At 40.9% G+C, this 15,453-nt stretch overlaps 1 protein-coding gene across 4 annotated transcripts in view; it reads left to right on the top strand.

Annotated features, from left to right (window-relative positions):
• LNPEP (leucyl and cystinyl aminopeptidase) overlaps positions 1 to 10,120 on the top strand; it is a 69,048-nt gene extending 58,928 nt beyond the window's left edge. For 2 of the 4 annotated variants that reach the window (XR_012584850.1, XR_012584849.1), the window contains 3 exons: positions 177 to 258; positions 1,247 to 1,563; positions 10,056 to 10,120. Coding sequence is in view for 2 of the 4 variants with exons in the window: in XM_074569196.1 (XP_074425297.1) it covers positions 177 to 258; positions 1,247 to 1,378 (214 nt within the window). In the remaining 2 variants the exon portion in view is untranslated. Of the gene's footprint in view, positions 1 to 176; positions 259 to 1,246; positions 1,917 to 10,055 lie in introns of those variants that run through there. The other 2 variants (XM_074569196.1, XM_074569195.1) reach the window with 1 other exon arrangement.
• Positions 10,121 to 15,453: the final 5,333 nt, after the last annotated feature.

The raw sequence follows: 15,453 nt of genomic DNA, 5'->3' as shown, positions 1-15,453 counted from the left end.
GACTTCTAAGACCTTGTATCTCTTTTGATAAATGAGATATGTAAACTTGAATTTAAGTACTTTTAATGATTTGCAACTACTAAACCAAAAAAGTAGAAATAAGAATATGTACATATACTGAACCTGCATCTTAAAGTGGCTCCTAGTTAAAAATAACTTCTTTGTTTGCATTTCAGGTTTCACCTAGGCTCATATACTATCCAGAATATCATTAGTTGGTCAACTTCTCAGTTTGCAACAAAGGCACATCTGCTTGAGGTTGGTACCTTAATCTAAGAGAAAGCAATATTTTCTAGTGCTAATTTCATTTAATTGAGGGATTAGGACAACACGTTATTTCTGTCCTTGAGGCCTGTTTGCAAGGATATACATCTTTCTGTTGCTTTCTGTGGATTTCCCTATTTCACTCATGGCAAATATATACATAAAGATATTGAAGATTACGTACTGAGTCTGTGGCAGAGTTATGTATAGAGTTGAACCCAGTTATGTTTATACTGTTTTGTTTTCCTGTTCACTGTAACACACTCTCTCCCAAAATAATGATTTGGTCTAGATAAAATTTTGGTCTAGATTTTGAAAACAAGCTCTACTTTCTCCATGTGCATCTGGAATGTCAAGGAGTGCCATAAAAAATGCTTTATGTTATTTTTGCTGTCAACAAACCCAAGGAGCTATTGTGGAGGTTGGGTATCAGCTTAGAGCTGGTTAATAGAAATCTCTGTTGTCTTCCCTAACAAGACATTGACTTTAATGTCAAGAATGGTTTGTGGTTTAGTCTAATATTTTCATTCAGATAATTTGGTAGAGATAGCTGTTTATGATTTCATCTATAGTATTTTAAGTGTTAGCATTGACAATTATAATGATGAGTGGGAGTGGGGATCATTACGGATTGCTGGAGGGTTCATTGCAACCATCGGTTGTTTGTCACAGAACAACACTCCTTTTCCAGAACTCTGAGTACTCTGTGATTGCTCTGTGATGAATATGATAAGTGAATGTTTGTTTATTGGTGAAATAATTTATTGAAATCAAATGAGTTACTGCTGCAGTTCTTATTAAAATTGCTTTCCTTGCATTTTGGGAACTCTTTTGAGAGGTTTGCTTGCTGCATAGGTACAAGTGATTCTTGCAAATGGATTTCCTGCAACATCTGTGTAGCCTTTGCTTCCAAACCTATCTGTGTGGCCAGTGTTGATTTTAACTAACATTTTCTTTTTCTTTCTTTTCTATTGCTATGCAGGTGAAGTCATTTTTTGAGTCAAAATCAGAGGAGAGCTCTCAACTGCGTTGTGTAAAAGAGGCAATTGACACAATTCAGTTCAATATTCAGTGGATGGAGCGGAACTTAGCAAAGCTACAAAAACTGCTGTAGTGTGCATAATGCTGTGGTGTGTCAGCCATTTAGGAGCTCTGTGGGCAGTTGCTGTGTTGCTTTTACAAAACCCAGGGTGAAACCAGGCATCGCTGCAGCATTGTTTGCACTATTAAGGAATCTAGATAGCTCAGGGCATGTCTCAGATAAATTTTTATTTTCCTTGGAGCATTTATGAGCAAGATGTAAGTATTTATTCTGAAACTATTTTCATCTATAGACCAAACATCTGCACAAATTATTAAATATGAGTTTATATTTGAAACATACACCCTTCCAGTTGGAGTTGTGTTGTAATTTCTTAGCAGTGGGTTAATATTGACAATCAGTGTCAGAAAGAAAGAGTTACCATGAACTGTTACTACTTTGCAGATTGCTCCATGAGCAGTAGATTTTTTTAATGCAAAACTGTAGGTGGTTGCCACATTTGTAGATATAGAAGCTGTTGTGAAACAAAATCATACTTCAGATATATAAGTAGTAGTGGATCTTATAAAGTACACCAGTTTGAGGTGAAATAAATAAGGTTCAAATTTTATTTAAGTTTGGATTTTTTATTTTCACAGTATTCCTTAGGAATTACACACACACACAAAAGTAATAATCTCATGCTAATAGTATACACTTTGATGTATTAAGTGGCTGGGTAGTAATATGGAAAACAAAAACCAGATAGCAAAACCAAGTGTTTTAAAGATGGGATTTCAAGAAACACTGATGTGACCTTTGAACTTTTACTTTGAATTTATTTGACATTTTTGAGAATCTCATCATTAATCATTGAACTGTAATTGATTTTGCTGTATTGATCTATAAGCAATTGCACAAAATGGCAGAAAATCACACAAAATAGGCTCATCTGTTAGACCAACTACTGATTTGTGCCCTCTTGACTACTGATTTTTAATTTCACCACTTGTTGCAGAGGGTCTGCAATTAATAGATATGTCAACCACTTCATTTGACTAAACTTGTTTTTTCCGTGCCTGATAACTTGCATATCACAATATAATTTGTGAACATTGCTCACTCGTTATGACATTAGCTTTAGAAATGCTTCTCATTTGAATTTTAATGATTTGTCCTTCTACTATTCTGAAAATACTTCTGAGAAAAATCTTCAAAGTCTTTTCAAATCTTCAAAGTTCATCCATGCAGTCCTCCTGGCATTTTTGTCTGACTTCCTTTGTTAGGATGCATCTCTCCTGAGCTAACAGAAGGTGATCCTTGACTATTAACCAGCTTCCTTGGGCCCCTCTTCCCTCTGAGGCTTTATTCCATGGTACTCTGCCAAGCAGACCCCCGGAGAGGCTAAAATCTGCTCTCCTGAAGTCCAGGGTAGGGAGCTCACTATGTGCCCTCCTCGCTGCCCTAAGGATCTTGAACTCCACTATTTCATGATCACTGCAGCCAGGGCTGCCCTTGAGCACCACATTCCCCACCAGCCCCTCCTTGTTGGTGAGACCACGCAATGACCATGAAATGGTGGAGAAACCTGGGCTAGTGGGAGGTGTCCCTGCCCCTGGCAGGGGGGTTGGAGCTAGATGATCTTTAGGTCCCTTCCAACCCAAACCATTTTATGATTCTGTGATTTAAAAAAGAGTATCTAAATCCCTAGTGTACTACATTAGAAAGGTGAAATGTCTACTGTGCAAACTGCATCTCTTTCAAAAGCAGTGAAAAAGGCCATTTTTGAAGTATAGCATGTATATGCAACACATGCAAGAGTAAACGTACCTTTTTATCTGGAGACCTTTCTATTCATTTCATTACCAATGCACCTTTTGTAGATTCATGCAAGCAAATTCTGACCTGTTGTTTTCTTATCATCATCCAGTTATGTGATCAGTTATAAACTATGATGAAAGCACTAGCAATTAGAAGTTGTACTATTTTAATTGGACTAATTTAATTTCAGCTACTGTAAATTCTAAAGGAGATAATAGTTTGAATTAGAGTTAAATTAGTGGACTTAAAAATTTGTCACAGGGCAATTCAAATTGAATGACTTTATTTATGAAACTGCAGCAAAAGCTGTTTATTTGGTTAGCAAAAATTGTAACCTGTGATTGCTTAAGCCATACCGTACTTTTCCCATCTTTTCAGAATACCTGTCAAAACTTCTGGAAAAAAAATTTCCTCATTTTCCAGCTCACGTTTGAATTGCAGATGGCATTTTTAACCTTGAAATTATCAGAAAGAATGTTAGACCTTTAGAGTGTGTAAACACCTGTTTACCCAAAAGGCCTAGAAATGAATAATTTTTACATGCACTGAAGAAGGAACTGACAGTATAAGCATAAATCATACTTCCTTGTAAGTTATGGTATTAGAGTTGTAATTAAGTATGTTCTTGGAATTTTTGTACTACCATATGTTATGGCTTCATTTTCTCCTTTATTTTAAATCTTTGGAATCTCTTCAGAAATATTAGTTCCATCTTTGCATATTTTTGTGTGTGTATATAATATATCTATATGTCATCGCTTCTTCTTTCTAGTCACTTCTTCATATTAAATGAGAAGTCAGTAGTAAATGTTCACTTTTCTATCACTTCTGTCCCCTTGCACGGGTTTTACCTCCTCCCTGACTGCAGTGTTGAGGCATATGAAATTTCAAATGGAAAATGTGGAGGAAGATCCCATCTTCCTCCTGATTTCTGCTGTGGAATTTAAAAAATATACTAGTTTATTCAAATGTTCTAATGGCAATTATGAGGGAATAGCATGGAGCTGACTTTTAGACAGCAAACTGTACAAAGAAAATCTGGAAAGCTGCGGAGTTTGTGGAGGGACCTCCTCCCAGCAGCCTTGTCCCAGCTCCACAACCAGAGCCCAGGTTCCAAACACACACTCGCCAGATATGGGTCCGACACAGAAGTGGCCAGGAGGACTGAAAGCTGTTAGCAGCCTTTGCCTTCCTTTGTCAGTCCCCTCACAGCCCCACAAACACTGGAGATCTGCCCCTGCTCTACCACTTAATCCCCACCTACCCCTTCACCCTCATCAGAGCCCTGCTCCAAAATGGACAACCACCACCTAGGGCTTCCGCACAGAAGTGGCTAGGACTGAAAGCTATTGGTGGCCCTTACTTTCCCTTGGCAGCCCCTTCACAGCCCCACTAACACTGTGGCTCTGTGCCTGCTCTACCACCTAACCCTCAACTACCCCTGTCCCCAGCCTCACCAGAGACCAGCTCCAAAACAAGACACCCACCACCTAAGGTTCCCACACACCTGTGTCCATGTGTTGTGATTTAAACCCAGCCAGCAACTAAGCATCACAGAGGCACTTGCTCACTTTCCCCCATGGGATGGGGGAAGAATAGGAAGGGTAAAAGTAGGAAAGAAAGTCATGGGTTGAGATACAAACAGTTTAAAAAGAAATAATAGTTTAAAAAAGAGAGTTGTAAGGAGAAAAAAAAATCAGAGAGAGGAAAGAAAGTTAAAACCCAAGAAAGACAAGTGATGCAAATGAAAACAATTGCTCACCACCAACGGACTGATACCTAGCCAGTCCCTGAAAAGTGGACTCCCCCGCCAGCCTTTGCCCCCAGTTTTATTGCTGAGCATGACTCTCTGTGGTATGGAATATCCGTTTGGCAATTGGGAGCTGTTGTCCCAACAGTGTTCCCTCCCAACTATTTTTGTACCTCCAACCTACTCACTGGCAGGGCAGTATGAGGAGTAGAAAAGGCCTTGACATTGTATAAGCACTGCTCAGCAGTAACTAAAACATCAAGAGTGTTATCAACGGTAGTGCAACCACAAATCCAGAATGTAGCTCTGTACAAGGTACCATGAAGAAATTTATCTCAGCCAAAGCCAATACATTCTCCACCCCTTATTCCATACCATTTACATCATGTTCAGGTCCCACGTTGTTGCAAAACATCCTCATTAACCACCTCTTCCTCCATAAAATGTTTGTAAAATGCCATACATATCCATAAAATGCTCACTGGGTTCATTTAGGCTTCATCTATTATGGTATTCACTCAGGAAAGGAGATGTGGTGCATTGCGTGGAGTTACTGGGCACCAAAACCAGCTCAAGTTGGGTCACTGCTGCACTTGCACTGCTTATTGTGAGGTTCATCCTTAATTGGTTCAGGTGTTTTCTGCTGTAGTACTTTCTATAACATGCAACTCAAATTACAACAATTTAAAGGTATATCCATTACTGTCTCCACCTCTGGTCCCTTTGGACCGGCAATAAGGTTTAACATCGTGATGAATTCCTCCTCTTGCCTGTAGCCTGGCTAGCAGTGAGAGGTTCCTGCCACAATACCTTTGACATAAGGCGGACACAGCACTGGTGACATACAGCATCATGTAACACTGCCATCATACAACTCAAATCATGGATTATTTTCACCCAGGACTGAATCACCTTGAGGTACACACTGGAATCCCCCATCCTTCTGCATTTCCCACCAAGTCCTTCATCACTCAGGTCCTTGAGCAAAAACAATCCCATGAATATGTTTGTCCTTTCCTGCGGAAGGAATAACCCAGAGTGTGTTTCTGAACAAGTTCCTTATATGTACTGCAGGAACTTTATCTCCTTCTGCAGTGCTTCAGGGATGGGGAGGGCCAGGTCAACTGGCAGATCCTCTAGTGTTAAGTAGCCAAGTGGCTTCTGCTAAATTTGTATCCCAATGCTTGAATGTCCCAGCACCTGTTGCTCTCTGTAGTTTTTAACAGACCGTTGTATTCAGTTTTCCCAGAGGCTGGTGCGTGATAGGGAATCTCAAACACCCAGTTTGTGTCATGCTCCTTGTCCCAGATGTTTATGAGGTTGTTTTGGAAATGAGTCCTGTTGTCTGATTCAATTCTTTCAGGAGTGCCCTGTCAACATAAAACTTGCTTTTCAAGGCCCAAGATAGTATTTTGGGCAGTGGCGTTGTTCACAGGGTGTTTCCAACCAACCAGTAGTTTCTTCCACTACTGTAAGCACATGGTGCTTGCCACAGTGGTTTCATGGTAGCATGATATAATCAATTTGGCAGGCTTCCCCATATTGATATTTCAGCCATCATCCTCTATACCAAAAAGGCTTTAACCGCTTGGCTGCTTGCTTATGGCACACGTTTTACATTCATGGATAATCGGTGCAATGGCATCAATGGTCAAGTCCACCCCTTGATGGTGAGCCCATTTGTATGTTGCATCCCTTCCTAAACATTCTGATGTGTCATAGGCCCACTGAGCTATAAATAGCTCACCCTTATGTTCCCAATCCAGATCTAACTGAGCCACATCAATTCTAGCAGCCTGGTCCACCTGCTCATCGTTTCAATGTTCTTCAGTGTTCTTCAATCTCTTGGGTATGTGAGCATCCAGGTGACGTAGTTTTACAACCAGGTTCTCTACCTGAGCAGCCATATCTTGCCATAATTCAGCAGCCCACGTGGGTTTACCTCTGTGCTGCTAGTTGGTCTGCTTCCATTGCTGCAGCCAGCCACACAGAGCATTTGGCACCATCCATGAATCTGTACAGAGGTTGAAGTACGGGACATTTTTCTCATTCAGCAATATCTAAAGCCAGCTGGATGGCTTTCAACACTGCAAACAGAATCCTTACTCTTCAGCAGTTTCTGCAACTTGTCACACAGGACTCCACACAGCAGCTTTCCACCTTTCAGGTTTTCACAATATAACAGCATCCATCTGTAAACACAACATATTGCTTTTCATTTTCTGGTAATTTATTATACAGAAGGACTTCTGCAGCATGAGTCACCTCCTCTGGCGACACTCCAAAGTTTCAGCCCTCCAACCAGTACAAGATCACTTCCAGGATTCCTGTGCAGCCAGGATTTCCCATAACCATAACCAACAGTGGGGCTTGAGATGGCTGCACCAGTTTACACTGGACTTTGGGGGATGGATTGCATCATGATATTCAGATGTCTTACTGGTTTGCAAATATGACTATAGGTCTATCATCTTCCTCTATAAACAGTGGACAGGCTAGGGCCCGTTGAGCTCTCCTGAATGACAGTGGACTGCACCCCAGGATCTCCCCTTGAGTAGGGATGCTTTTTAAGGTTACGTCTCGAGGTTGAGGGCTTCCTTGCTGCAACAGATTCTCACTAAGTGATTAATTGCATGCTAAACTTAGAAATCTTAGATATGTGATATAAAGGATAGACATAAACCGTTGACCAAATCTGGGATTAGGATTAGATCCAGATGCACCTAGACTCCACTCTGAGAAGGAGTTTAGAAAGCAAGGGGGTCCTCTCTAAACCTTGACTCGACGTGAGGGTTTCCCTGACAATTTTTTCTGACCCTGTCCTCTGTGCAGTAAATAATGAAGTGTACTTTGCTATCAAATCTTGTTAAGCCACTGTTGCATTTACTATCAAACTTTGTTAAATCATTGTTTTATATCAATAAATATGTTACTACTTCTCTGTTACCACTGAAGTGCATCACTACATCCACGAGATTGCTTGGACCATTAAGTAGGTAGGGAAGCACAGAGCCCCAGCGTTGGTGGTGCTGCGAAAGCACTGCAAAGGAACGGTGAGGCCAAGAAACAGCTTTCAGTCCTGACACATTCCATGTGGGAGAAGTCACTGGACACTTTAAATTTTTGAGCCTGGCTCTGGCAATAGTGATGGAGAGTTTTGGGACCATAAGTCGTTAAGCAAGAGTAGAGCCCCACAGTCGCTGGGAATGTGAAAGTGCTGCCAAGGGACAGTGAGGGCAAGCAACACTTTCCCTCCTGGTACCTTTGGTGTGGGACCAATCACTGGACATTTTCAATTTTTGAGCTGGGCTCTGGCGAGAATGAGAAACATTGGTTTGTCACTTAAATTGCCAGGAAAGTGTGGAGCCCCAGTGTTTTGAGGGCTCTGAAAGTGCTGCCAAGGGATAGTGTTGAAAAGCAACAGCTATCAGTCCTGGCAGCTTTCATGTGGGTGCAATCGCAGGACAATTCCAGTTTGCGAGCTGGGCTATGAAGAGAGTAAGAAATACTGTTTTGACCGTTAAGACACTAGGGAAGCATGGAGCGCAGTGTTTATTGGCCCTGAAAGTACTGCCAAGGGATAGTGATGGAGAGAAACAGCTTTATGTAATGGCATCTTTCTTGTGGGAACAATCGCTGGACATTTCCGATTTCAGAGCTGGGCTCTGATGAGAGTGAGAAATGTTGGTTTTACCATTAAGGTGATGGCGAGCGCAGAGGCCCAATGTTTGTGGGGCTGTGAAAGCACTGCCAAGGGACAGTGATCACAGCATTACCCCTGTTCTTCGTTCTGCTTTGTCCTTACAGCTCTGCTTTTGCAGCATATCCCCCTGACTTTCATCAGAACTTAATCTTCTACCGCAGTGCTCCATAGCACTGTTTTCCTAAGCAGAGGCTTTCTTTCATCAGGCATTATAATGCCAGTTCACATTTGCAAAAGCATTCCATGTTCATATTGTACCCATGTGCTTTCCCCAGAAGGATGAAATCTGCCCAGAGTGAATAGCCAGGCTCCTTTACTGCATCGTAGATGTTTGCCAGAAAAAGAAAAATTGTTGCATGTGTAATTTTACAAACAGTTCTATCGTACTACAAATGATAACCCTGGAAGGGGGCCTGTGTCATAGGTAAATGAAGATGAAAGCCAATTTCTGATCTAACTTGTGCCTTACAGAGAGAAAAGAGAAATGTCACTGAGCTGCTGGGCTCAGACTCAAATGGGGTCAGTCAAGAAATGATAGAAAAGCCCTTGGGAAACACATTACACCCATCACCTTGAAATCCACAATCAAAAGCAACCCCTTGTGTAGTGATATCCAGGTGGATGATGACTGGCAGGAGAAGAAAAAGACCCCTACCTGGACCATGCAAGACTATGATAGGCACTTGCTGCGCTCTAACTTAGCCAGCCACATAATGATAACGCACCATTGCACTGCCTTTGTGCAAAGTGAATTGCTATGAGCTCTGTGTGTGCGCACACGTGAACCACCGTGCAGCCTGCTTGGTTCTTCTGTGGGATTCCAGAAGCAAATAAGACTACAGATATGACACTACCACGAGTCTGATCTAGAAAAGAAGTTTATGTATCTGGTTAGACTCCAGGAATTTCAATTCTGCAGAACACCACCTCTGTGACTAGACAAAGTCTTAAACTGCCATACCCTGCAACTCAGCTTCCCCATTTATATAGAGAACTATAACCAAGGCACTTAAGTACTATATGCCCTTTTTATTAACTGTTCATAACGTCATTCTGTTATCAAATAACATACATTTTCCTAACCTCATCCACTGCCTGCCTGTGGGTTGGCACAGATCGGTTTTAAGGTTACTTTTCGTTTTTTTCCTCCTGTTCCCTTTTTTTTGGAAAGAGACTCAGATCTGCGTTTACAAAGCGCCATCTCTTCTTGAGAGACAACATGGTTTCTTTTGGGTTTTTTAATCACATTTCAATGGCTGGTGTCCTACATTTTGTTCCTGGATGAAAAGTGTGTTTCAGTTTTCCCCAGTGGAACATTTGCAGCATCTGGCAAGTAGCACAACCTATGTTCAAGTGAAAGTCTCTTGCATTTGAGATGTGATGCCTTAAATTCTTTAGTCACTATTCGATTATAGCCAAAATACTTCTGGGTATGTTTTAATGACTTTATGTGCAAGAGAGGGGAACTGAGTTAATTTTTTGTTTTTTTCTTCTAGGAAAATCCTAATGATCTACAGTTCTGGATGGGGGATATTTATACTCCTGGTTATGATACCTTGTTAAAAAATAAAGAAAGAGGAAAAAACCATTCAAAATGTTGCCGAACCATCCTGCTTATGGTGCTAGCTCTTTGCATTCTGATTACCATAGTCAAGCTCAGCATTTTACTTCCTTAGTACAGCCAAATGACGCTGATGGGATTTTTTTTGATAAATATTTTTATTAAGCTGTTCCCCTCCCTTGTTATATTTCAATTCCATTTTTTGTCACAAATACATTTTGTTTGACATCACTATTTTACAATGCTCCTGTGCAGCATAAGGAATTGATCCTGAAAAGAAAACAAATACTCTAAACACGGCAGAATATCTACTTATGGGTATAATTTAAAAAGAAAACTATAAATATGGTGCTTTTCTTAGTGCCTTATTCTTTGGACTAGTGATTTTGGTCAGCATGTGTGGTATAGTACATATAGTATGTACAGATAACCAGCTGACTATTTGTTCTAATAAATACCTACCACGCTGTTCATCTTTTCATGATAGCTATTATTGAAATACAGAAAAGTGTGCTAAAGCATCATTCAAGATCCCAAAGAATTCTAAAACCAAAATTTGCGCATTACTTAGTGACTGAATGCATTGCTGCAATGATGCAGCACTTTTAGTCAAAATCTAGCCTAAATGCATAGTGTTTTCTTATACTTTTTCAGAAAGGAAAAAACAAAAAAACAGACCGCTGAGCTTCTATCAAAAGAATTCCCTGAGATGGGGTTTCTTCATCCCTGTGTCAAATGCTTTGAACACGTAGCATCTCTGTCACCCCAAAAGCTGGAATGCCAATATTTTTAATCTGACACATCAAATACTGGAGCAAAATTGGTGGAGTACTGGAATATAAACTGGAATTAGAATACACCTTAAAGAGACTGAAGTTATGTAGCCAATCTGTGAAGAAGGATCTTTGTAAATGACAGGATCAAAATTAAGTTAAGAGCACTCAGACAATTAAGTTCATATACTTCAGAATAATTCAGGAGAATGAAAACATGAGATAAAACGACAACATAAAAAGTAAGTGAACAGAGAGAGAAGAACTTAAATTAATTATTTCCTTTCTGGAAAATACTCTGAGTTCTGCAAACTTTTTTTTTTTGTTTCTGTTAGGGCAAGAGCCATTGAGATATACTATTGAGATAAGGATTTCCCTCACTCACACAAGAGAATCTCACAGGCGCACGAAAGATGGAAGGTTGGGGTTATGCCAGATCTACCTCTTTTCACACAAAAAAATGCTTTGGAATAGGTCAGGAATAGGACCAAGTTAGAGAGCACGTACGACGCCCTCTGAATTCTAGCACCTGCCCTACAGGTGAACAGCAGCTTTGCAGTTCTTTAAGTCAGGTCGGGATGGATTCATTTTCAGCGTGCCAGTGAGGTAAACATGTTTAACCCCTTGCTTCCTCACCTAGTCCACATTTGACTCTCGTTTGTGCCCAATTGTGCTTGGGCCCAGGTCTCGGTAGCGATTTGTTAAGCTTTCCGCTGGGGGGTTGCGATGCGGTTCCTTTGCTGGCCCCGGCGGCGGAGCGCGGCGGGCAGCGGAACCTCTTCCCGCCTCCCGCAGGTGCTAAACGTGAGCTGTGTTCCAGGGTTTGAGAAAATAAGCAGCAATGGAACGCTTCGGGGGTGGGCGAGAAAGGGGAGGAGCCCAACAGATTGAGAGACAAAGACTCATCTTCAAGGGGGAGTGGCGGAGCCTCGGAATTCTTTGTACAACGTGTTTAGTCTAAAAACAATTAAAGAGACACCCCTTCTTTAACCACTTGATGCAATATTAGGTTACGGATTTTGTACAAGAACATTTTTAATTTTCGGCTGGTAAGATTGCTTTGTGTTGCCTTTTTTACCATGTAGTGGTTATTATTATTATTTATTTTTTTATAATTTATTTTTGGTGAATTCATTGGTGATGGGGACTGTAGAAGAAAAGTCATCATGTAACATTTATAAACTAGGCTCACTATTAGAGTTTTGAGAGCAGAATGTTTAGTGCATTCCAAAACTGCTTTTAAAACTGGGTGAATAAAACAACTCTAGTAGGTAATGGCATTAAACCGGGATATACAGTGTTTTTGCCATGGTAAGTGATCTCCGAGATGTACATTCATCGAGCTGGCCTGAGAGAATGCTTACACATATACTTTGGCTTCAGTAGGATTTAAGCAGGTGGTTAGAGCTAAGAAAGTAGTTAAATTTGGATCAGAACAGAAACAAATCTTGTCATGGGTTTAAATTTTTTATTCCAGTGGTAATCAGCTCAGTAAAAACATACAACACCAGGTTGATACATTCATATCTTCCCAACAGCTACTCATAAGTTGTAGAACAAGGATATAACTGTAGTAGAATACTACCTTTGACTGGGAAAACAAGCATTTGCAGCGAGACGTAGCCGCAATTTGCTCTTATTAACTGTACAGCTGCAACCTGGATGCAAACAAGAGCACTCATTTGTCCAGATTCTGCCAATTTATAATTGCACTAGCAGTTGCTGTATTTCACAAGTGCTTTTAGAGAAATTAACTTCCTTCTCTCCAGCAAATAAGGATTAGCTTTCAAAACTACCTAAATGATTGAACTTTATTTTTTATTGCCTTTTAGTACAACTGCTCTCCCAAATCACTAGAGCATCTTGGAAAATTCTGATGAGGAAATTCCCAACCTTCCTCTTTCTTTGCTACATTGTTCCTTTTGCAAAACTGTCCGTAAATGTACAGCTCAGTTCTCCTGCTACTTGCTTTTAGCCTGTGAAGTTGCTGAACAAAGGCTCCGGCTTGAGTGCTAGCCCTGGCACTCCAACAGCTGCTGTTAGGGGAAATTACAGATACTGCTCTACTTCAGCCAGGTACAGAGCTGGCCTGTTGCAAGGATCTTGCAGGGCTTCTTGCTTTAGCAGGGTACATGTTTCCACACTTTCCAGCTCGATTTTTTTTTTTATTCTGACAGTGCACTCATTGAACAAGACAAGGTCTGAAAGAGGAAAAAGAGAGGGAAAGAGATATTTCTGAGTTTGGCACAGGTAAATCCTTGGTCACACCAGGATTTGAAAAAGAAAGATGCAATGGGAGTTGTGAGATGTCTATGGGCAGGGCACAAGTTACTCCTTCATTTATGATGTTCTGGTGTGTAAGTGCTGAATTAATATTTATTTGAACAATAAAGAACCATAACAGCAGAACCTGTGTGAATGCTAGACATCTCTGCTATCTATCACTCAGGAAGCTTCACACAAATTGCCCTACCCAAGGAGAGAGTATCACTGGTTAGTTCACAGATGCTTTGAAACAGATCAGACTACAGAACCAGCTCTGAGGACCTGACTCTGCATGGTTATGCTCTTGTAAATAGAATAATTCACTGAAATACAAATATCCCTTTCCTTTCCCCTTTCCCCCTCCCCTTCCTCTTCCTCTTTCCCCCTCCTCTTCCCCCTCCCGTTCTCCTTCCATCCCCTCGTTTTCCCTTTCCCTTTCCCTTTCCCTTTCCCTTTCCCTTTCCCTTTCCTTTTCCCTTTCCTTTTCCCTTTCCCTTTGAGCTAGTCTCAAACCATAAGCTTAGTAAAGCTAAATCTTGAAAATGGCCATCTGCCAACATTTGCAGGTGCTCATCTTCTCTGGACATGTCCAGTTGCAAACAGCAATGGGTGATGGTTGCAGCTATCTACATACAATCATCACCAGACTGTCCCTAGATGGGTACTTCCCAAACACAAACACAATCTGGGCAGATTTCTGCTGGAGAACAGAGGTAGTTCAAGTTTGAACTGAAGTGGTGTCTGTGGGCACCTGTGGTTTAGGTAAAGTGCTTTTGACCAGATGCCCCAGATGGTGCAACACTGACTTCACCCTTTTGCAGCTGTTTTTCAGTGGACTTCTGCCTGGGAACAGCCAGTCTGATCAGTGGTGGCGGTGCATCCTGACAGGCAACCCTCTTCCTGACAGAGGGACTCATCAGGATTTTCTAGTCGTGGAGGCTAACTTTGTAAATCTCTGCAGCTGGACAAGCTTTGCAATGATCCTGATACTGCTCTAGTGCTGACCATGACACACTGAATCCAAGAGTCAGAATATTCAGTTATGAATTTACATATTGTTAAGGATGTTTTTTTCCTCAACAGACCTAATATAAGTCATCTGGTTGTGCAAAATAAACACTGGATACTCTCTCCTGTGGTATTTTATATTTTATTAAGGCAACCCAGCAACAAAATTCCTGTACAGAGTCATATTTTCAACGCATTACTGAAACAAGCTGGCAGACAGTTTTTGTGTTATGTTGAGAGAGGGGAATAGCAAATTCATAGCAGTATGACATGCTGTATTTCCATGAGAACATGCAAATCCTGAGTTGGTGTGCGTTTTTTTTTCACCCACATATTTAGCTTCACAGACAACCCAGGATATGAACCAGCCTTCCCAAGAGGGCTTGTTTCCCTCTAGGGTTTCCTCTATGCTGATTTTGCCCTCCTTGGAAATTCTCCAAAAGGCCACTTTCAGCTCAGAAACCAATTTGCTGCAGCTGCTGCAGTAAATTGAAACTCTTGTAGCTGTGAGTTAGTCTGTGGGGATTCTCGTTGCGTGTGGTAAGGTAGTCTTGTAGGAGGAAGCGGTGTGAAGGTTAAGGTGTAAGGCAGAGAGTTTTATGACAGCACATAGCTGTACCACACACAGCACAAACCTACTGTATCAGGTATCAGGATTATTTGCTTCAAATTTGGTGGACTTCTCTTTTTTAATACCTGTGGGCGTGTGGTATATTAAGTAAATGTTTAGCCTTTACAGCTTCTTCTCTCTAGGCACAAATGAATACTGAAAACACACATATAAATATACACGCTAAAGCAGTATTTTGTGTTCAGCTGTTTGGGTGTCTCTTCCAAATAACTCGGTGCTTCTTCAGAAAGGGAAGTGATAAAGATGATCCATAGTGAAGATGACAAAGGATGATTTTGGTGTGGAAGAAGTAAGTGAATTTTGTTTTGTGTGTGGCTAGCACTGTTAGCGGTGAATTGTTAAGGGAAAAACTGTGTGCCTTATAAAAAATACCTGCTAGGGCAAAATAAGCACAGGGCCTTCAGTCTTTAAATTTGCAACAGTTAGCTTTCTTTTTAATGAGCAATGTCATAAATGCTGTCTCATCTCAGTGAGAAGTGAGCTAAACCAAGTATTTGTAAATTGGTATGTGGGTAATCTACATAGTGAGGTGCCAAAAGTGCTCTTTCTTTTTTTACCTTTTACTTTAATGCTGTTTCTTAAGATTAACCGCACTGAATTTCAGAACCATTTGTGTCAGGTATGTGGGGAAAATGTTAAATAGGGAATTGTAAAAC

The sequence above is a fragment of the Larus michahellis genome, chromosome Z (assembly GCF_964199755.1).
Source record: "Larus michahellis chromosome Z, bLarMic1.1, whole genome shotgun sequence".
NCBI lineage: Eukaryota > Metazoa > Chordata > Aves > Charadriiformes > Laridae > Larus > Larus michahellis.
Note: the sequence above shows the minus strand (reverse complement) of the source record. Positions and strands in the feature narration are given on the sequence as shown.